Source organism: Ammospiza nelsoni, chromosome Z (assembly GCF_027579445.1).
Source record: "Ammospiza nelsoni isolate bAmmNel1 chromosome Z, bAmmNel1.pri, whole genome shotgun sequence".
Lineage (NCBI taxonomy): Eukaryota > Metazoa > Chordata > Aves > Passeriformes > Passerellidae > Ammospiza > Ammospiza nelsoni.
The window spans coordinates 5,343,830-5,366,445 of NC_080669.1; the positions used below are offsets into that span (position 1 = coordinate 5,343,830).

A 22,616-nucleotide genomic window follows, 5' to 3' on the forward strand; every position below is an offset into this window, starting at 1 on the left:
AACACAAAAATACATCCAACAATATTTAGTACACAGCAAAGTACATCCAACTCCCACTGCAGAAGTGAGGCAATCCCTGCATCTGACCAGGCTTCCTGTAAACCTAAAATGAGCTACTGCAAGGAGTGAAAAGCTGTTTGTTTTGCAAGTTATTAGCAGAAAATGTCCTACCTTTGAGTGCTGGGGTGTAGCAGGAGCCTTTGCACAAGTATCAAAGTCACCTGATAAGGCATCAATAGCTGCACTGTCATCCGTAGGTTTCTGCAATAATTTTAATTTTGAAGTCACAAAATGTGCAACCCAGCTTCCCACAGTCAAATTAGTGTTTCAGGAACTAATGTCTGCTTTAGTTAATTATCCTTTTTGTTGAAGAAAAGCACACCTGAACTCCACACATGTGTTAGAGACATCTCTTTGAGGTTCCCAAGAGGCATGATTTCCTGAACATTCATAATGCAGTTGTACATAAAAACTGCATTTATTTGGAAGAGTTACTACTCAAAAAAGTTTTACTGTCCACTACTGTTCCTGTTACTGCCTTCACTTATGAATATTTGCAATTAATCACCCCTTAAGCCTACAGTGACACAACTTTGAAACAAAATCAGAGCCCAGAGCATGAAAAAAACCAGAGAATAAATATCATAAATATTAAAAAAAGCCTCAATAAACCCCATCATAAATATTACCTTCTTTCCTTTGTGTTTCACATCATCCTTTTCTGTTGGCTTTGCTGGTTTACTCTTGGGAAAGAAAAAAAAGCAGATTCTCACTCATTTGGAACCAGACAGATTAGTTTTAAAATACAAATATTTACATATGGCACTACTGGGTGTTGTTCAGAGATTGTCAATGAACTGCACCATTCTGAATGGATTTCTTTAGTAGTTCAAAGTGATTTATTTGTTCAGACTGCCCAGTTGAAAAAGAAAAAAACCCAACAAAACAAGATCAAAACTTCTTTTTTTTTCCCCCCTTTTGTTTTTTTTTTTTACTTACAAGCATGTGAGGATAGAAGTACTCTCACTGAAGGATATTCCCATGTTTTTTACCATAATTCAGTACAGACACTCACTTATTCCACTTGTAATCCCAAAGAGGACAAACTGGCTCAGACAGACTCAATTTCCACTGTTGCAAATAAAAACTAGGGAAGTTTTGCCTTACCTGCTCACCTGACTCCAGAAGTTTCCGATAGTCAGGTGGGATTGTTTCATCCTTCTCTCCAAGCTTGTCTCTGTGTTCAGATTTAGCCTTTTCCTGAAAGTAGTATTCAATTAAAAAAAAACAAAAACCTTTATTACTCATGTTAGAAATATTAGCAATCAACAAGTCAGAGGGCATTTCAGATTCAGGACAGATATGCTTTTTCACTTAAAAAATTTAAAACTACCGAGAAAACCCCCATGTATTCATTTCACTATGAAACATGTTTCACGTCTGAAAGTTTTTAAAATTACATTTATTTTTCAACTTGTGCTGCTCTGATTTTTGGCAGCAGACCAGGAAGATGCCACACAGAACACCACAGGGAGATTTTTAAGCAGACTGCTGAAGAACATTTTTGTCCTTCTTAATGCAGACATTTTAGGGATCTCTCTTTTCTTTTTTCTCCAGCTAAGATTCCAGCCTAAACTTATTGATAGGCAGCATATGGTCATTTTGATTTTTCCCAGTAATGTACTGTACCTTTGCTATTTCAAATTACAATTTATTAATACTATTACTACTATTATGCAGAATTCTATTTTCTTGTTAGCAGAAGGGCCTTTATAGGATTTTATGAAAGACTAAATGAAGACAAAACCAGTAGAAACAAGGAAATTTAAAAATGTGCCTGATTAAGTGAACTTGTGGTTATAAACGTCAAAGCTTGACAAAAAGAGGGCCAGAAAATCAATTTTGGAAACTGCGGCCCAAGAATACACCTGAAAATTGATAATAATGGCAATGAAAAGCACCGAACTAAAATTATTTCAAATCTCGTATAAGATTTCAACACTTGCCCTCAAGTAGTTGAAGTATATTAACCAAATCATCATCTTTCACAGAACACACAGGTAATCCAGAAGACTGAAAAGTGATTGATATACCTAAGAGCATGGATTTTTTATCTCCAATTACCTTACTCTTACTCTTAAAATTCCAATGCCATATATTCCTGTGAGCATATGGGAACCTTGCAGATTCTGGGGGGTTTGGAGGGTTTTTGTATTTGTTGGTTTGGTTTATTCCCTCCCATCCTTCCTTCTTACCAAATTACTTAAGTTTCGGAACGCCTTTTGTTACCTTCACTTTATCCACAACTGGTTTGTTCTCATCAGGGTCAGGTTCCCTCTGTCCCAGGGAATCAGACAGGAGATCCAAGGCTTCATCCATCTCTTTTCCTCCCTAACAAAGCAGAAACACATTTGTGAAAGCACATCTGCTGCAAAAATGATGTAATTCATCAATCTACTGTAAGTACTGGCTAATGAACTGTACAACTTGAGTGAGCAAAGAGCACTCCTGTTGTACTTGCAGTGTAGCACAACAGATGGGGGGAAAATACAGAATATTTCTGACCTGCAGAAAACATAATTTCAAGAAGGGCTTATGGAATTATCTTGAATGGTCTTCTTTTTTTTTTATATAAATAAGCCTAGCTGCTGTAACGAGAACAGATCTATGAAATAATAGGCAATTGTTGTGTGGCAATTGTTTAGTAGTTACCATGGATTTTGCAATTTTATACAGTATCTGGATAGAAAAAAAAGCCCTTAAATCCAACACAGGCAGGAGGAGCTTTATATTCCCCTCCCAAGCCAGGCTGGGAGCACCAGGGCAAGATCCCTCAGCCTGGATCAAAATGTGTGAGCAACATAATAATAAACACCAGGAAGGAAAGTTCCCCTGGTATTCAGAGGGGGGTCATGGTACTGCCCGTGGAACTCTGTTGAAAATGGAGTGTCCACTCATTATTTTCTTCTCCCTTCTTTTCCCCCAGGGGAACATTTTTCTTCTCTGCAATAGCCATTTTTAGCAATAAATTGTTAAATTCTGCAACAGTCCACACTGGTCACACTGTCCAGATCACGGTGCTGCCTCTCCTCACTACTCAGCTCCTTGTTTTGGGGTAAGAACCTACAGGAGAGGTTTCTTACAGTGGCAGAAGGTGCAGGGGCTGCTGAGTGCACTGAGGAAACCGTAGCAGCAGAGATCACATCCGAGGAACTCGCAGGCTTGGCACCACCCTTGGATTTCTGGAAGAACAAGGCACACAAGGAAACCAGAGAAAAACACTCATTAGACCCAAAGAAACCATCCAAAACACAGCACCCACACGGATGATTTCTAGGATTTAATTTTCTTGAGGAGCTTTGCTTATTTCAGATTGAAACACACCCCCCACACTGTGCAACTGTTCCTCATCTCACTTTGTTCCTCCATCTCAACCACTGGGTTAAATCTCACCACAGCTGAAGTTTAAACAGATTTAACATGACTCCAAAAGAACTAAGATTTCACCAAGCCATCTAATATTCCCAAAAAAACACTTTTAAAATCCTCAGCTGGAAAGCAGTAGTCATGCAAGCAACTGGTAAAAAAATATGTCACATAACTAGTTTTTTGTTTGTTTGTTTTTTAAAGTCCTGATCTATTAACTTACTGCAAGAAGTGTTTTAAATTTTTAGTTATTGAGTTTCATTTAAGGAACTTTTCTATGAAGAAAACATAGAAAATATCATGATTATTCAAGATAAAGTAAAAAAAAGATTTCAGAAAATAAAACCAGATTTCAGAAATCTAACATACTCACCTTTAGTACAGTTGATGTAGGTAATGGTGCAGGTGGTGATGGAGAACAGGAGAATCCTTCTGTCAAACCCTCTAAAAGGTCATTTTCACTCATAGGCTGCCATTAGAAAGAAAAAGAAGAAGACTATAAGTTTCTTTATCTCTTAAAAAGTAAGCAGGTAACATATCCCATTTTTCAACTGAACACTGGTAGCCGTGCTGACATTTGGTAAGTAAGTCATGAACGAAACAGTTATTTGAAATCACTTTTTTTACCTGTGACTTCTCTTCTGGTTTTGGTAGGAGTGGTTTTCCATCTTTATCCTATAAAGAAAAAAATAATTCCTTGCATTAACCCTTAAACAGCCATACAATTCAAGCATCCTGGGAGCATTTTCTGAGCAACAGAAAGTGTTACAGGGGACAGGGACATAACCAGCAGCCTCTATGGCATCTACTGCTGCTACTCAAAATGCCACTTAAAACATCCAGGTCCTTGGGGTTTTCTTAACAGCTTAAACCAATCTTAACTTAATTATTTCTAAATAATTATTTCTAAAGCACCAGAAGCTACAGAAAAACTCCAGTGGACTAATCTCAGGATTATTAATCTGCATAAACCACTTCTATGTCCATGAAGGCATCCAATGATAGATGACAGATATTTGTGGGAACTACAAACCAGAATTTCTAGATATTATAAAAATGGCTGAACCAAAACATCAGCGTTTCAAAATGAAATGGGAGTCTCAGTTTTACCCACACGTTCTGAGGAATGAAAGTAAGAATAAGCACATTAAATAAATTACTTTGGCTTCTGTTAATCTGTACTCTGGAGGAATTGTTTCTTCTTCTTCACCCAGTTTTTTATGTTGTTTCTTTTTGCTTTTCTCCTGTGAAGGAAAAATAGGAATCACAGTAAGATAAACAACTACCCATAAAAATTCACACGAGCAAGCTTCCAACCTTCAGTCCTCTGATTCTAATTGGTCTTTCTCATTCAATCCAACCACCATATACAAATCTCACAAAAGTTAAAAGAAAGCATTTTCTCATTCCCCTGCCTGTTTCTTCCTCTGTGTATTAAAAGTAGCATTACCTATTTCAGTGAAGTTAGCAGAGGTAAGTGAATAGGCAAGGGTCAACCAAAATCAAAAATACCTCTGAGTCTTAATTCTTGACATTTTTGCAAGTTCACTCAACAGCTGTTGGGCTGCATGCTAAGGAAGGCTAAAGAGAGAAATCAGTGGCCCACTTCAAAAATTATTATCCCCATACAAGTTATGCTGGGAAAATGCCAACTAAGAGAAAGGACTAAAACCAACTTTAGGAACTTCTGCTTGACAGAATTCCAGCTGGGCTGTTTCTGATTCCAGCCAATTCCTCTGGTTTAGGGTGGCACATGGGGGCATTCAGACTGTGCCTATGAACAGCATTCCCTTGGACAGGATTTCAGTGACTTAATTTATGGCACCCTATTTAAATATATAAACCCCCAAAGTTTTGTGCATAATTACAAATTTAAACTCCACATCATAAAGTTGTTTCCTTCAGAAAAAGGACCATACTGTGTGCTACCCCTGATGTGCATCTTAATCCTGCTTCAGTTCAGCAGGACACAACAAAATACAGTTTTCAGAAACTGAGGGAACTACTGCACTGAAATAGTCAGAATTTCTAGGAAAGTGTACTATTGTGCTGAAATCCTTCTAGTACTTCCTAAGCAGAACAAAACTGCTTTCAACAGTACATTTGTTCGTAAAAAAAGTGAAAACGTAACATCTACTTTGTTTGTGACCTGATGAAATGGAGTAGTGCTGAAGGTAATTATATCAACAGTCTATTTTTTGAGGTCTGATTTTTTTCTCTACCTTAACTTTGTCCACAGCAGGCTTTTTCTCATCTGGATCAGGCTCTCTCTTTCCCAGGCTACTGGACAAGGCTTCCAGTGCTTCATCTGACACAGGACCAACCTGCACAGGAAAAACCAATTTTTAGTTTGAAGAAACCGGATTTTGTCTTCTCCTGCAGTCCCTACTAGGTTCACAAACAGCATCCCCTTTAGGGCAGTAAGAGCACAGGACACCACAGAACTATCAGTTTGGCTTCCTCTCTGGGGAAGGTCACTGACCATTCAGTTTGTGCTAACTTTTTTGGGTTTTTTTTTTTTTTGGTTTTTGTAAACCACTCAGTCTTTGTGGGTTACCACAACGGAGGAAGAACATGCAATACTGAAATGAGCATCCTGACAACTTTATCAAGTGTCTCACAGTTGATAAATACATAAGGCCCCATATAAACATATAAGGCTCTACTTTTCAAATTGCCTGAAATCCTCCTTCAGACACTAAATAAGAAAAGGCATTTAGGTAGTAAATGCTCTACCATTCCATAAATGAAACACTGAGTTTTGCTTCAGCTCCAGCTGAAGGGGCTACACTACTTACTGAAGACACAGGAGCTGCAGACTGCACAGTGCAAGCTGTGGCACGGGGGACCACCTTATCCTCAGCAGCTTTTGCAGAAACAGAACCTGACTGCTTCTGAAACAGAACAATTTACACTTTATTTTAGTGAATATGCTTAGAAAACATAAAATGTGCCCGTTAAATGGCTTATTTTTTTTCTAAATACAGTACTAAACGAGAAAAAAAAGTCTAAATTTAAAGGCTGAAGATGCTCAATGAAGAGCTGAGTGCCAATACTTATGTTCCACTAAAGGCAATGGGAAGGGTAAAATAGGAAGAGAAGAAAATTGGTTTTTTTGAAAGAACAGTAGCACTACCCAGTCTTAGCAAAACTGTCAGTGTCAGCTTCTCCAGTGAACCAGAAAGACTTACTTTGGATGTGTTGCTGGGCTTTGGTGCTTTGGGTTGTACTGCAGGCTGTGCAGGGCAGGCAAAGTCCTTTGAAAATTCATCAACAAGATCAGATTCACTCATAGGCTGCAAAAAAAATCCAAAAAACAAACAAAAAAAAACATGACACAGGTGATTCCCTGCCTCTTTTTAATTTACTTTTTCAAGAACTGTATTACAGCTACTCATTAAGCAGGAAAACATCTGTAGTTTACACTGAAGTAACCTTTCACAATTATGTGCAATAAAACAGAATTAATTTTGCAGTGCATAAAATTAAGAAAAACACACTTCAGAAGAAGTTTCTTTGTTATCATAAGTCAATATAATATAGAGAATTGTACTTATAATATAAGACATAATATAGAGAACCAGATATATAATGTTAAAGACAAGGCTACTGAAAAGGAAAATACAACCCCTTAATTAGGAAGAAAATGCTAATATTTGCTAGAACTAGAGCTCCCTGAAAGTTCCCTTAGCCTGTCCACTGACTGCTGAAACTCAGTTGTTTTCACTGTGTGTGTTTTGGTGAATAAAAAATCAGTTTTAGTTGCCTGCTGTTTGTGATATATTACAATCTAATGAAGCTATGTGAACTAGGCCTCTGCAATCCATATATCCCTACATCCATATACCTGAAGTTCCTGGAATCCTCCAAATTACTGTTCAAAGCTAAATGTTTAAATCTTTGCTAGCAGTGATGGCCATTCACCTGTTGCATGGAACTTAACAGCTTAGGGACAGACTCATAATGCATAAAATTATGTTTCTGAGAGAGAAATCCCTCCCTCATTCCCTTTCCCTAATTTTTTATCACGTGTCTCACACTTGATAGTCTGAGACACTTGACAAAGACATAAGGCCCCACTTGATAAAGACATAAGGCCCCACATAAACATATAAGGCCCCACTTTTTATATTGCCTGAAATCCTCCTTCAGACACTGAATAAGAAAAGGCATTTAGGCAGTAAATTTTATTCACTAAGACTAATGTTACTGCTTAAGGCTACACAGAGTGGAGGCCCAAAAAAAGACAAACACCAGCTGAACTCCTGAAGGAAGGACTTTGCCTAGAAATCGTGGAAGAACAGCAAGTGGCGGGTGGTTCCCAGCTATTAGCACAGCTTTTAACACAGCTATCAACACAGCTTTTGGAATTTTGCTCATTTTGGTTTTGCTGATCTCAATATTAGTGGTGATCCCTGGCAGCAGGGCCTAGTTCCCCCCACAGCAGAGCTGCTCCCTTTTCCTCCTCTTGACAGGCCTGGCAGGAGTTCCCTTCTGTCCAGCTCTCAAACATCTACCACTCACAACAATCAGCATGTCTGAGACCAGAAATAACAATTTTTAGAGACCAAAAGTCTTTTTTTTCAGCGCTTTGCCCACACTTTAACCCCGAACTTCAGATTTCTGCCCAAAAGGCACACAAACTGGTCCTGACCCTCACACTCGTTTCAGGAGAGCAGAGATTTCCTTTGCTTTTCCAAATTTTGGCAGCACTCCTGCGCTGACAAAGTGGAGCCCTCAGTTTCTTCAGTGCACAGTTCCTTTGCTTTCTTTCTGTGCCTTTAAAACTAGTATTTACAGCTGTCTCTTTCAGTATTTTAATCCTCTCTTGCACTTTATAGGCCATGATGGATACTCTTTACAAAGTCCAGGTTGTTCTTTGTGATTAGGAAAATGTCCACAGCAGCTTTTTTTCCTTCTTTCAAGGAGGAAATATTCCTTTATATAAAGGAATATTCCTTTATTCCCTTATATTTGATCACTAGCAAGAGGAAACTGTCAAGAAAATAAAAGATTTTCCTGCTTCACCTCTCTCTATCCTTAGCAGCTCCAACAGACCTCTATAGAATACTTTATACTAACTCCTCACACAGCCTTTTTTTGAGTCAGCAATAATTTTTGTAAATCTCTCCTGTCCTGAACTTGCTAAATCTTTTCCTTGCATGAGCTCTTCACTCACAGACAAGTGAATTTCAGTAAAATCAACTTCCACCTGATGCTTCTGACCAGCAGGTTTTGTGCAAGGAAGTAAAACATACAAGCAGACCAAGAGACTTACATCATGGTACAGAGAGAAGTGATGACAGAGAGGGAGAAAACAGGATATCTAGCCACACTCCTACAATATTGTCAGTTTTCTAACCTTTGGTTTTTCTTCAGGCTTCGGCAATATTGGTTTTCCATCTTTATCCTAGAAGGAAATTAAATATTATTGACATTTTTCCCTTGTTACAAGATGTACCTTACTCCATAATCACCAGCAAAATAAGGTAAAGTAAACCACATACTCAAGAATTAATCAGTGACAGGAATTCCTGTAACTGGGGAATTTTTTACATGGCCAGATATGTAGATCAAAAAAAGCAAATGGGATGCCAGCACATTACAAGAGACCAAAAAGTGTTCTGCTGTTGTTTTGGTTGACTTTGACTCAATCTCCATCACTTTGGGTGACAATCAAAAAAAAAAAAAAGCAATTTTCCTATCGGTTCCAAATAATTTCCCACTATTTTACATCAGTGCTTTAAGGTTACATTACAAAGTGATACCAAAGAGCACTCCTGCAAAAAGATGGATTTTACAAGGCTGAGATTTAATGTCAGAAACACAAAACATCACTCTTGGAGAAGGAATGAGGACTTTGCCATTTGAGATGGATAAGATGAGATCTTTGCCCAGAGTGCCTGGAAAAAACAGTGATACCCACAAAGGGAGATGAGGAAATAAGAAGTACAGGAATCACCAAGGAGAAAGCCATTGATTAAATACTAGTTTAGTTTGTTTTCCACATGTTCTCTCCCTCTCTGTAATGAAAGAAAATGTCAGGCAGAGCGCCCTGCCTGCAAAGCAATGGAGATATGAAAAACTTACCAACTCTGGTGTTAACCTGTACTCTGGAGGTATTGTATCATCACGTTCTCCAGCCTTTTGTTCCTTTTTCTCTTTAGCTTTTGCCTTGAAAAGAAACAACATTAAAAATCTAAACCACTTAAAGAAATTAAAATAAAAGCTCCCTTTACACAAGTCCACTATCAGGATTCTTCTGCCTACTGTGTACAAAAGGACTGGCATCAGATGAAGTTATTCTGTGTAGCAAGATACTAAAATCCCCCAATTTATTCCTGTCAAATGTCTGTAGTAATATCATAATGGTTTAAGATTCAATGCCATATATAAATATGGCTAAATTATTTTAAATTCTAAAAAACTCTAGACAGCATTCAGAGCTCTTTGTTGCAGGCACTTTTAGAATTTTTGTGTGTACAAAATTGTCAGGTTTTCTTGCACTTCAGCACTCTGATTACAGAACCCATAATTCTGTGTCCTTTTCCATCACTGGCAACAAAACAAAGTTTTTAATTCTCTGGGCCTCACTAATGAAGAAATCATCTGCTAAGTTATCTGAAGGCCCAGACTGACTAAATGTGCAACACAAGAAGCTCTGTTTTAGTCAAAATTTAGCTCAGCAACAGAAGATTTTTTACTATTTCCCCATTGCTTGCTTGGCCTGAGCCATAAGTGAAGACAGGAAAAAAACTGCTCTAACTATCATTACAGATAGAGTTTGCAAAATTAAACCAAAAAGTTAAAGCTTAACATGCAAACACAGGGTAACTGTTTAAATTCTATCTGTTGGGGAAAAACAAAACTCTCAAAAGACAGTGAAGGCAAGACTCAAATTAGAAAGATAATGGAGTTTGATGAAAAAGGAGCACACACACTGGAAGTCAAAAATCAAACAGCAAATATGTGCAAAATGAAAGCTTGCTATAAATTTTATAGAGTGCTGGGGAAAAAAAAAAACTAAAACAGAGCTGTATCTACCTGTGATTGTTTATATGCATATGTGTATGTTTGCTTGTATAAGCAAATTACATGCTCATAATTTTCCAGACCACCTTACATGTTCAACTCTACCTGTATCCACTTGGGATTATGTTTTACATTTTCTTAATCACTGAAGGCTCACACATTCCTTCAGCCTTTGATATCAAAATCACTTTCTTGTTATTTTACACATTTTTCAGCTGTCTAACAAAGAAACTCAGGATTCCACAGCCAGAGCCTGGAAGCCAGGGTAAAAAAGGAGTGAGGTGTTACCTCTGACACCTCCACAATAGGGGTAGGAACTTCTTCAGGTTCAGGTTCAGGTCCTCCAAGAGTATCAAGAAGAGCATCCATTGCATCATCTTTCATTTCCTGTATTTTAAGAAAATGTGCAAACCACTTTGTAATTTCTTTAAAGTGGCATGGGTTTTTAGCTCATGTATTTTTATATTGTATACAGAGAAAACAGCCAGCATCAGATTGGTCATTTTGGTTTGGCTTTATCCAATTTACTTAACACCAAATAATGTGACAGAATTAGCACAGCTTTAGTTAGATATGAGGCTTTTCTTAAGGAGAGAATGAAAAAAAAAAAAAAAGGAACTCAACACCCCCCCCAGAAACCACAGTGTCACAATGTTATCTAACACAACTCTTATGTTCTTTGACTTGGCAAACTGAAAAAGTGTAAGGTCACACTTGCTCTATTCAGAGGGAAAAAACAGAAAGTTCATAAACCGTGAGAAAGTTACATCATATCCAAGTTTTAAACACAGATCACAGAGCTAAGAAAGTTCTCCTACAAATGTCTCTACTCTACTTCCTCTAGAGAGAAGAACCACAGTTATTCCTCAGAATCCAGAAGGAAAATCATCTGATACACTAAAGGTCTTTAAGGCACAATGGAATCTGGGCAATGGCATTTCTTGTAATTCCTATATTTTCTATAATAAAGAGGATTTACAATTGAAAATGAGAATGATGAGCATCTTTATGAGAACAAAAACACATGACAATAGCATATGCCTGTAAATTTTAATTATAAGGTAACCAGTGAAAGAAGGATTATGCGTACCTCTTTTGATTTTGTTTTCTTCTCCTTAGGAGGAGCTGAGGTCTTAACTGAACTTGCTGCTTGTGCTTGCACAATTTCTCCTTCTTTATTTGGTTTCTGCGAGTGAGATGAAATTACAGGCAAATTTGCAAATATAGAAAAGAAGCAGGAAATTTTACCTACTTTAAAATGAAGTATTATGATAACAGTGTCAGTTTTCCCACACAATAAATGCATGCAGTGGCAAGGAAAGTGTCAGTACCTCTGTCAGACTTGTCTTCTTCTCCTGAGCAGAATCAGCACTGCAGGTGAAGTCAGATGACAGGGCCTCTGCAAGCTCATCATCCGTCATTGGCTTCTGAGCAAGGAATTGCAAACCAAGTTATGAGCATGAGAAACTTCAAATATCATCATGGGTCCAGCTCAGTTTACAGCCTGAGTGTGTCCCACAATTACTCACACAGCGACCTCACTGGCACAAGTTCCTGACACAACAGAAAATAAAGGTGCTTGCCCCAGCTGTTTGATTCATGTCTCAGATAAGCTTTTATTTTTAGTAAGTCAAACTTCCCAACCAGCAAAATTATGCTGGCTGACAGAAATCTCTGGCCAAGTGTAGAAATACAAGTAATCTTTGCTGAAGGCATTACAGAGAGACTCCTGCTTGCACAGTATTTCTCCCCTATATTATTTGTGTGCCAAATATTTCTGTAAATATTTATTTGAGTGATCTCAGCTTCAGCATTGTGAAAATTCCTACATGTTTATTAAAAACATCCATGCCAAGCTCTATTTATTTTTGTCAGTAGCTAGGTTATTTGGCACCCTATATCCACCTCCCATTGCCTGGGACTTTTGGGGAAGAAGCAACATTTATATTTTCCTAGGAATTCAATGATAACTAAATTATTTTCACCTGGATTACTTTCACCTTCCAGTATATTAAAAAAAAAGTCTTACTTCATCTTGCTCATTCGGTTTTGGTGGGACCACGTCTTTGCCATATCCTTTGCTCTAAAGTGAGAATTAATTTTGTAGTAAGTGGGAAGCAGAAATATCCAATATTACAGAAACACATGAGGAATGTATTAATTTTTAACTCACCTTCAACAGTTTAACATACTCTGGAGGGAGACTACCTTCCCGTTTGCCCAATTCTTCCAAATATCTTGAATATATATCTTCCTGTGAAAATAATTCCCACATTTAAGTTTGTGTACTGCTCTTTATCAGAAATAAATTTCTGATAGAGCCACCTGCAGTGATACCACCAAAATGAAAATGCAAATATTGACTGGGACACTCTATAGTGTCTTTCAGAACCTACTGTCATGTACATGCCTCCTCACCTGCTTCAACAGAGCTCATCATCCAGCAGAACATTCCCAGATTCCTAATTTAAGCTATTTCAGAGTCTCAGACCATAGGAAGTATTGCTGAACCTAGATTGCTTTTTAAATATTTATGTATTCCAAAATTTTTGTGATATTTTACTGAGCCACTAAGCTTGTAATCTAATCCTTCTTATATTCTCCCATTCAGACTCAGAAAGTTATGCATTCTTCAACAAATTCCCAAAACTCTGTCATTTCTATATTAACAAAACCAACATTAACATGTAACTGCACACTCAGTTTTAATTCTTCACAGATCACAGGTACAAGTCCTGGATCAACACAGTAATGAGCAATGTAATTTAGGGATGAATCTTCTACAGATGTAATTTAGGGATGAATCTTCTAAGAAATAAGACTGTGAAGTGTAAAATACCGTAATTTCCGGGCCACTGTAAACAGGAGTAGTAGGCACATCTTCCTCAGGTCCACCAAGGGTATCTATTAGGCTATCAAGTGCTGACTCATCCATACCAGGCTAAAAAAAATTAGCAAACCATTACAGAGGTTACAAAGGTGTACACGGTGGGAAAGAAAAACCTGAAGCATTTGGTGAATCTGTAGAACACTCCTAGAAACAAACCTAAAAGCTTTCTTTCAGCAGGATGTGTACTTGCCAAATTTTTCAGTGAGAATGGTTCTAAACTCAATTCTCCAGTGTCATTAACAAGGTATTTTATTTATTTATTGTATTTATATTTTTATTTGTGTATCAGTGGATACACATATACACTCAAATATAACTGAAGATAGGGAGTAACTGATTTTAAGCTTGTATAATTTTAAACTACCTTCTAAAGAAGTCCTATTTAACAAAACACAAATGACACACCAGTTGTTTTTCACCTCTTCCTGCAGATGGCTCTCCACCATCATACATAAACTGAGGATGTATCAGTACTTCAGCAGTTACCCATTCAATTTCCCAACTACAAAATTGAAGTATTTCAGAGAGAGAAGCACCCTCTGAGACATTATTACAGGGGAACCCTTAGTCTGGGCAAACACAGCCCCCTTTGTTTACCAACCTCAGTACTTGATTTGTCAGCAGCAGGAACCACACTTGCACCAGCCGTGCCTGTCCCAGCAGCTGCACCAGTCACTGTGGACATCTCTTCGGACTTTTGCTGGAGAAGAAAAAGAGAAAAATTAAGAGATAGCTTATAACAGTGTTAAAAGAGAGACAAAACAGAATAAGACATCCAATGCTGAGGCTGTGCACAGTGTTTCTGACTCAGGAACTGGCTGGTTCTAATGCACAGCATCCAGATGCTTGGGCAGAGTGAGCTACCACCATCAAAGCTCTGCTTCCAGTGAGATTCTGCAGCGGGAAAGAAAGCTTTCTATTTTAAGCACTCTACCTCCTTCTTTTATTCTGCCAGTGAAAGAAATCTTCAGGGCAGGAAAGACTTTGAGGCCCCTTCCAAGTCTCTCTGGAAAACTGTCATTTACTTCATGTAGCTCTCAATGCACCATTAAACCCCAGCAGCAAAAGGTGCTCAAGCAGGTGGGGTGAAAATGCTGCAGGCAGGAGGTGGAGGGGCAACATCACCACACAAAATGCAGATTTCTGCATTACTGACACTGCCATTTACTGCCAAAAATATGGGTGTTGGAGCAGAGCTGCAGGAGCCCTTTGTGTTACCCCATGTCACCAGACAGGTGCACACCAGCAGACCAAAACAGCCACATCCTGATGCCACCACATACTTTTCCTTCACATTTTCTCTTCATTTACCCTATGGAAATTTCCCTTCCCCAGCTTTTTTCCCCAGTTTTCATCACTTTATTTTTTTTCAGAGCCTTGCATTCAGGGCTGACCTGCTACATTTGGAGAGAACACTGCAGTGAGAGAGCAAGGGAAGAACCTGACAAAGAACCAAGGACGGCTGTGAAGCTACAAGGAACTTTAAAAATACCCAAAAAACTGAGAGAAAAACAGAAGAGCCCCAAACACACAGAATCAGGCCTAAAACTGTGATGTTTTTACTGTTATTTTCTTGGCCAAAATCTTAACTACACTGTGATTTTTGGGGGCCCAAAAGTCTCACTTGACAATACTCAGCTAAACAATCCATAGTGATGTGGATTCCTAACACTCCCTCAATAAAATAATAAAAAGTAGCTTAGATAATAAAATCTGGTTGTGCTTGTACAATACCTTTGCTGTCTCTGCAGAGGTTGCTGCTGGAGGCTGGCCAGCCTGAGTTGTAATTACTTTTCCTGTGTTATTTGGTTTAGAAGCTGTTGACACAGTAGGTGTGGTTTGGTTTTTTCCCTGTGTAGAGATAAACTATTACCACTAGATACGGAGAACTGGCTTTTTGGTTTTTTCAAATGATTTTTTTTTTAAATGAAAGACAGAAGTAAGGTACCAGAAGAAACCCTTTTTAAAAGTAAAGTCAAATGCCAGAAGAAAACCTCATTAAAAAATTCAGAGAGAGATAGAGATACAGAGAGAGAGAGGGAGGGAGGTAGAAATTATACAACTTACATCATTGGGTTCCTTTTGTTTCTCTTCAGACAGCTGCTTATTTGGAGAGTCTGTTGGCTGTCATAAAATAAAGTATTGAGATAATTTACCATTTCCACCACTCAGTGCTAGAGAACATGATCCCTGCTAGTCCAAACAAGCACAAGACAGATCTAAAGATGGTTAAGAGGACACTTATTGGGCTGTTCTGAAGTTTATGCACTCGTCACACACCAGTTTTATGTGACACAGAAACAGCCAAGAGTTCAGCCTCGTTTTTCAAAGTTAGTAAAAGAGCAAAGTGCAGCAGCTCTGCAAAGGTGAAAGGTAGGTATTTACCTTGTCTGACCGGGTGTTTTTTTCAGTTCCTGCTTGGGTTGTCGGTGCGGACTGAAATATAAACAACATTTATGCAGAGATTAATATGCATGGTTATTTGCAGAGGAACAGATTATGTAAAGGAGAAGATCAGACAGGTTCACACTTGTCAGCACACATGTTGTCTAACTACTACACACTACTCTTGCAGTTCACAACATCCTAACAGAGGCTGCCAGTGATTTAAGAGCACTCGAATGTGTGCAAACATCCACACACAAACACACTCATTCCTCAGACAGGGAAAGATGTTAAAATATAATAACCAGTTTGATACCAAACCCAAATTGCCAATAGCAATTTCTGAAATAGCCTCAAATATTATTTGGATTATATGGATTAAATGGATTATTTTTCACTAATTTATCAATAAAATAATTATAATTGCAAAGTAAGTAGTTATAAAAATACATGTAGACTTAATGGAAAAGACATTAATTACTTAGATTCAACAGCACATACACAGGGTGGGATATGTTCAGTTAATATCCTTATACTACACAGCAGAAATTTTGTATCTTTTCTTTCCTCTGTAACCTCCTAATTTTACAACAGAGCTGGACAACCTGGCTAGGATAATATTACATGACTGCACTTCCAGGGTTTACACCTGAAAACCTTCTGCAGCCATGCCACAAAACCAATTCCTGTGATTCATCCAGTCAAAGTACAGCAAGCAATAAATTACAACAGTAAGAAGTGAAAAAGAAAAATTACAGAATTGTTATGTCTGTTGAGAAGAGAGAAACCCAGCCTCCTCACCATATTTTTCTCCCTATTTTTTTCTTGCTGCTTCAGCTGCACTGTGAGCAAGACAGAAAGAGCCTTTCATCTGCCAACATTCATCACCACTTAGAATCACCCAGCTTCCGTTTTCTGGCTGACCACACAGAGAAATTTGCTAAGTTTGTTTACATTTTGTTACGCAAGTGTTCACACCCCCACACTGAACTGCAGACACTTGGCTGGGAAACCCTGAGCACACATTAAATGCAGATGCCTGTCCATAATCCTGGCAAAGGTCCTGAAGCTTTGAGGGACACACCTCCACACAGAAAAGGGGAAATACCGATGGAGAGGGAGAAGCAGCAATTCTCAAAGTGAGAAAGAGATATTAAAAGTAAATATTTCATTAAGGTCACAGATTCCCACCTTCTCCTCAAATTCCCTGCTTTATATTTTGTCTCAATGCTTAAAACCGGATTAAAGCACAGCAACTCTCACGTTCAGTCATGCTTTATGTGCTCCCATTTGTGTGTCCTTATTAATGACAACTGCTAACTCAAAGACACACATCCATGTTTGTACCTGCACATGAAATAATCCTGTAATGAAAGGATAATCCAAAATTTTACTAGTTTATAAGATAAATTAAGGTTGGGTGTGTTTCTGTAACATCTATAGCAAAGAGTCAATCAGACATGAGGCGTCCTTCAGCAGCAAGATGCAAAAAATGTAACAGAAGTGCAAAGATGAGGTATAAAAAACACAGAGTTTGACTCTTCTTGCTCTGGGACTACTGCTTGCTCAGGATTCTAAGCACCCTGCTTTCAGAATACAAATTCAAGTTTTTCTTATCTGCCTTTCAGAAGAAAACACACCTTATTTTTGCAGGACCATAAAACACATGTACTTGCACTTCTGCCCATGCCCAACAACACCTGTACAGAACATTGAATACAAGATCTCAACTTGCCAAACCGGTTATGAACAACTGTAAGTCTTCTTTTTTTATACTGTAAATATCATTTTACTGAATACTTTACACATGTTCTGTGTGAGGTATGCATCATTCACTATCCTTTTGTAATAAATTCAAATATGCAGAATTGACCATGCTATAAATTTATGTTTGGTGATGCTGAAGAATAAACAGACCCATATGGGCAAGGATTTGATTCAAGACTTGCACACAAAAACTGAGGCCACAATAAAACACATTATTATAAACACCTGCTCACACACAGAGGCATATCAATTTAGATATACTTTTAGCAATTACAAAGTTCAAGTATAACTTTAAAAAAAATCAGACTAAAAAACAGGTAATCAAACCAACAATTTTAGTATGAGACTATCCATTCAGAGGAATTGTTCAGCCATCCTTTAAACAGAGTCAGCTGTGAGCAGCCACAGACTGAAGCCATGGCATCAGCTGATGGTGTGCGCTGAATTTCTGAGGAGAAAAAGATGTTCCACTTCCCCTTCAACTGCCTACTTCCACCTGCACTGTGCCAGGATCCAACAGGATGCATTTCAAACCGACTGAAACGGTCTGGAAATGAAAAACAACAATTTTTTCACTGGCTCACAGTGCAGTTGCACAAATGTGTGCAAAAGGAAGGCAGCTGAAGGGGACGTGTTTGTGGCAGTGGCAGTGGCAGCACCCTGTTTGCTCCAACCCTGCCAAATCCACAGGGTGCTGGCTCTGCTCCCTGGTCCTCCAAAACCCCAGGCTTTGCCCACAGAACGAGAAATTCCACATTCCTTCCTCTGCCACAGTGAACTCAGGGCTTGCTCAGAGAGGGCACAACTCTGAGGGTTCATTGGATACATACACACAGAGAACTGAAGGTTAAGGAGGGGTCCAGAGCATGTGTAAGAGCAGTGACACACTAGGGAGACTTCAGGAAGGACAAATGAGATGTGGTTATAGCAGGCAATTGGGAAAGATCTGTTAATTTGCAAGAAATTTAGGACTTGAAAACTGAAGTGACTCAGCAACCTTATTTCTTTTGAAAGAAGTCTACTGTCAAAAATGCAAATGACTTGTTTAATCCAGCAGGAGAAAAACATTAATAATGCAACAGACATTAAGAGAAAACATTAATTATGTTGCACATGCAAATGCAGGCCACTGTTTCAAAGGGATTTGTGTTTACCAGCCTTACAGTGCTGAAGCATGCCTCTGCTACTCTATTTTTGGCTCATTTACCACATTCTTCTGAGAGTTGTTTTAAATTTCAAGTAGGGAAAGACCATAGCTGTCTGGGTTAGACCATATGGAGAACCACAGCAGTAATGAACATGACACAAATGAGTTTGCCCACAAACACAACAGGGAGGAGAAACCAGATGCTGGCAGATGCCTCCATTTGTGAGTAATGATGATGGTGCACAAATGGAAAATTTGTCTAATTGCCATTCAGCTCTTAGATGTACGTGTGCATGGAGGAAAAAGGTTTTAAATCGCTGAGTGAAATGTAATGGCAAATGCAGAGATGGGGATGCAGGCCAGAATGAACAAGAGGAAAAGGTTATCACAAAGAAATTTCTCATTTGACAAATGGAAAAAAAAATATCTCTCTGAAGGTAACCAGACCTCAGCTCTGACTGTGCCAACATGCTGTAGGTGCCCAAAAGGTGCCTGGCAGGGCCTCCAGCAAGGCCATTTACCTGCAGAGCTGGCTCTGGCTGCAACAGAGCACCCACAGGGACCCTTCCCACCCTCACCCCTCCATGCACCCCCTTTCTGGCATTTACACAAGGTTCAGGCAGCCCCAGCCTTTTCCACCACACAAGTCCCTGCTGGCCTGCTCTGGCATCCAGCTTTTGTCGGTTCTGCTGTTATGGCTGTGGAAAATGGAAGAGGTGGTGGGGAGAAGCATTAATCATTTGTTTGAACAGCGCAGGTAACTCCTGTTAGGCAACGTGAGGACGATGACTCTCCTGACGAGCAAAGGACAGGACTGATGACACAGTGCCGACACTGAGGAAGCCCCAGCCATAAAACAAGACAGAACAAGCGTGAAGGGCAAAGGCAGGGGAGCTGTCAGACAGAGAAGCACAGGAGATTAACGAGAAGATGCGATTGTATGTACAGAGAAAGCTGAGGCTCATCCTGGCTTGGCTGAGTACGTGAAAAATCATCAGCAGGTAAATGACCCTGCAGTTACACTGGGGGGAGCTATACACATGGCACAAAACTGACAGAGCTACAATTTAACGTTGCAATTCATTTTCTTTTTATTGCTGTTGTAAAAACCTCTGGTTGCTTTGAAGAGCACTTTTCCTAGATTTTTTTTTTTTTTTTTTTGGCAGAGGAAACTAAGCTACGATAAGAAATATGGGTGAAGTTACTCAGTATCAAAGTGTTAAAAATTAAATTCCATATGAAGCCATTCCATGGCATAAATTTATGTTTGGTGATGCTGAAGAATAAATAGACTCATATGTTAAAAATTAAATTCCATGGCTTCATACATGTGCCATGCAAGCACGATTTCCTCCTGAAATTCTTACCCTAGTTTCAGATGGCTTCATAATTTGTGGTGTTTTTGGTGCATCCGCAGAAGGAGACTGCTTCTAAGAGAAAAAAAACACCAAAATTTACTTTTGTAATAAATACTTGTATCAAGTGAGCATAAGGAGTCTGAATTCACTTGTTATCCAGATGAAAATTAAAAATAAATTATTTCTGAAAATTAGAGTTATTATTTGAGATCTTTTGCCTGGACTGTACTTCTACAATACATACATGTAGAACTTTGCTGATGCCCACAGACCTTCTTTAAACTTATTTTTTCTCCTCTGACATGCACTGACCGCAAATTTTCCATCAAGCACCAAGGCAAACTCAAATCCTGTTCTGACATTGAAGCACATATACTTACTTTGCAAGATTCACCCACGCTTCTTTTAAATTTTTTTAAACAAAAATTGTGCCTTAGGATTTACTGGTTTGTTACAGAAAACATTTAATACATTTAAAGTATCAAACTCAGATATGTCAAGACAAAAAGGAGTAGTCAATATATGAGCAGCACACATCCTCCTCAGTATTCCTATAAATCATCTGACCTTTTTGGAACCCCACAAAGGATATGGTCTGTTCTCCTGGCTTCAGGGATGTCAGTCCAAAACCACCACGGTGTGCTGCTGTGGCTGTATCAAACTTCAAAGCCCAGAACATTCCAGCTGTCTCATCAATACTTTATAAAGAAGTAACACAACTCCTCTATTCCAGCTCCATGCTCCTCTGCTTAAAGGTGTATTTTGTATTTTTGCATGTGCTCAAAGCTGTATTCTATGATTCTGTGATTTGTCATCTCTGTCACATTTAAATTACAGCACAATTTATCAATTTTTTTTTACTTTTTCTCTTTTCTATCCATTTTTTTACATTGTCTCTGTTTACCATGCTACCTGAAGTATGAAAACACACACACAGAGTTTGAATGAACAGAAGCCATATTACTACTCCAGACCCCAGGGTGGCTTCTCACTTCCACACGGAAAAAAATTTCATTCCCCCAACTTTTTGCAGCACAAGGATTTCTCAGCAATAAGAGAAAAGCTGTACAGAATTTAAAATGCACACTATGATGACAACAGCATGGTCTCCCCACCAGCTTAGCTGGTGTCTCACACACCTCAGTGAGAGGTTTGATTGTTCCAAAGATTTATTATGGAGAATCTGCAGATGTCACACTGCAGAGAAGTAAACAAATTATTGCTGCTTCCATATGCCTACAGACTGACTACTTAATAGATGGGAGCTTTTGCATGGGTGGAAATACACACAGGAATGTAAAGAGCCTCCTAAATTACAGCAGAAAAATTAAGTTTTTAATAACCTTTTAACCTATTTCCACTACCACCATCAGGTATTTTTTCTTCATTTGCTGTTTAACAGTCTTCCTCTCCTTTCCTTTCCTCAGCAAGAAATTAATGTGAATTCCTTCTGCATGACTAACAAGCAGATATCTGTTCTACACCTTATTAGTCACCATAGTCCCTGTCTGTTTAATAATGAAAACATTTATCTGAGCCCCCCTCCCTTCCAGCCCTCAGAAAACTCCTACCAAGACACTGCCTTAAAATGCACTGAAAAATTCTTTTTTCCCATGTCCCATCACAGCAGCACCACCACAACCTGCAGGGATGAGTGAAAACCTCCCAAAATCCCAGCTGCTTCTTCCTGCCCTGTCCAGCTGGAGGGCAATGACCAGCAGAAGCAGAGAGGTGAAGAAGGGAGGAAGAGGAGCAGCCTGGAAATAGAAAACAGCTCAATGCACAGCTGCTGACCGGGTCTGTGGAGGACACCAAGCCACCCTCCCTGGGGACAATCAGGGGAACAAAGCCCTGAGGAGCCAGAGGAAAGCAGGACAGGGGGGAAGAGAGAACAGGACAGGTGGGAAGAGAGAACAGGACAGGGGGGAAGAGAGAACAGGACAGGGGGGAAGAGAGAACAGGACAGGGGGGAGAGCACAGGGACCACCACAGAGCACCTTGCTTCACTTCCCCCACTTCCCCCTCAAATCCCACAATAAAGACCCACAATTTCCCACTCTCTCCCCAAAAAGAGCACTCCAAGGAAGAAGCAGGATCCTTGTTCTGCCAGCCCTTCACCCAGCAGGGTCAGCAGCCAGACTGATAACACCAAGAGCTCCAAGCCCTCTGTCTGGTGTGGCCACCACTGTGCCACCTTGTCACCACCAGCCTGGCTCTGGGATCAACCTCTTACCCCACGCTTTCTGGTGCTCCCGTCCCCAGGACCCTGCTCTGCCGCCAGCTGTGCCCAGATGTTTCTGCCACAGCTGCCCAGAGGGACTGCAGGAGGCGTGAAGCAACACCAGGACGTGTGTCAGGCGTGGAGGTAAATAGTGAAGTGCTGCCTGGCAACCTGGCAACAAAACCCTCCTGAGGCAGGAGGAGGTTTTTGTTGTGTGGCTGTGGCACACCCTGCTCTCACCCCAGCATGCTCAGCCCCTCACAGCAAGGCTGAGGTGTCAAACAGTGAGGGTTTAACCAGACCAGGAGGCAGAGAGTGTCAGGAGATGCTGCAAAGGGAGAGCAGGGTGTCCTCTGAGCTGTCAGAGGAGGGGAGAACCAGCACAATCAG

At 39.5% G+C, this 22,616-nt stretch overlaps 1 protein-coding gene across 7 annotated transcripts in view; it reads right to left on the reverse strand.

Moving 5' to 3' along the window:
* The window catches only part of CAST (calpastatin), a 51,901-nt gene that overhangs the window by 3,611 nt on the left and 25,674 nt on the right, over nucleotides 1-22,616 (reverse strand). For 5 of the 7 annotated variants that reach the window (XM_059492382.1, XM_059492378.1, XM_059492376.1 and 2 more), the window contains 24 exons: nucleotides 20,015-20,077; nucleotides 15,734-15,784; nucleotides 15,416-15,472; nucleotides 15,083-15,199; nucleotides 13,950-14,048; nucleotides 13,298-13,399; nucleotides 12,632-12,712; nucleotides 12,488-12,541; nucleotides 11,790-11,885; nucleotides 11,549-11,644; nucleotides 10,747-10,845; nucleotides 9,517-9,600; nucleotides 8,789-8,836; nucleotides 6,618-6,722; nucleotides 6,225-6,320; nucleotides 5,649-5,750; nucleotides 4,587-4,670; nucleotides 4,054-4,101; nucleotides 3,800-3,895; nucleotides 3,144-3,242; nucleotides 2,290-2,391; nucleotides 1,168-1,260; nucleotides 690-743; nucleotides 172-261 (listed from right to left, as the gene is read on the reverse strand). In XM_059492382.1, coding sequence (XP_059348365.1) covers nucleotides 172-261; nucleotides 690-743; nucleotides 1,168-1,260; nucleotides 2,290-2,391; nucleotides 3,144-3,242; nucleotides 3,800-3,895; nucleotides 4,054-4,101; nucleotides 4,587-4,670; nucleotides 5,649-5,750; nucleotides 6,225-6,320; nucleotides 6,618-6,722; nucleotides 8,789-8,836; nucleotides 9,517-9,600; nucleotides 10,747-10,845; nucleotides 11,549-11,644; nucleotides 11,790-11,885; nucleotides 12,488-12,541; nucleotides 12,632-12,712; nucleotides 13,298-13,399; nucleotides 13,950-14,048; nucleotides 15,083-15,199; nucleotides 15,416-15,472; nucleotides 15,734-15,784; nucleotides 20,015-20,077 — 2,016 coding nt within the window. The remainder of the gene's footprint in view (nucleotides 1-171; nucleotides 262-689; nucleotides 744-1,167; nucleotides 1,261-2,289; nucleotides 2,392-3,143; nucleotides 3,243-3,799; nucleotides 3,896-4,053; nucleotides 4,102-4,586; nucleotides 4,671-5,648; nucleotides 5,751-6,224; nucleotides 6,321-6,617; nucleotides 6,723-8,788; nucleotides 8,837-9,516; nucleotides 9,601-10,746; nucleotides 10,846-11,548; nucleotides 11,645-11,789; nucleotides 11,886-12,487; nucleotides 12,542-12,631; nucleotides 12,713-13,297; nucleotides 13,400-13,949; nucleotides 14,049-15,082; nucleotides 15,200-15,415; nucleotides 15,473-15,733; nucleotides 15,785-20,014; nucleotides 20,078-22,616) is intronic. The other 2 variants (XM_059492381.1, XM_059492379.1) reach the window with 2 other exon arrangements.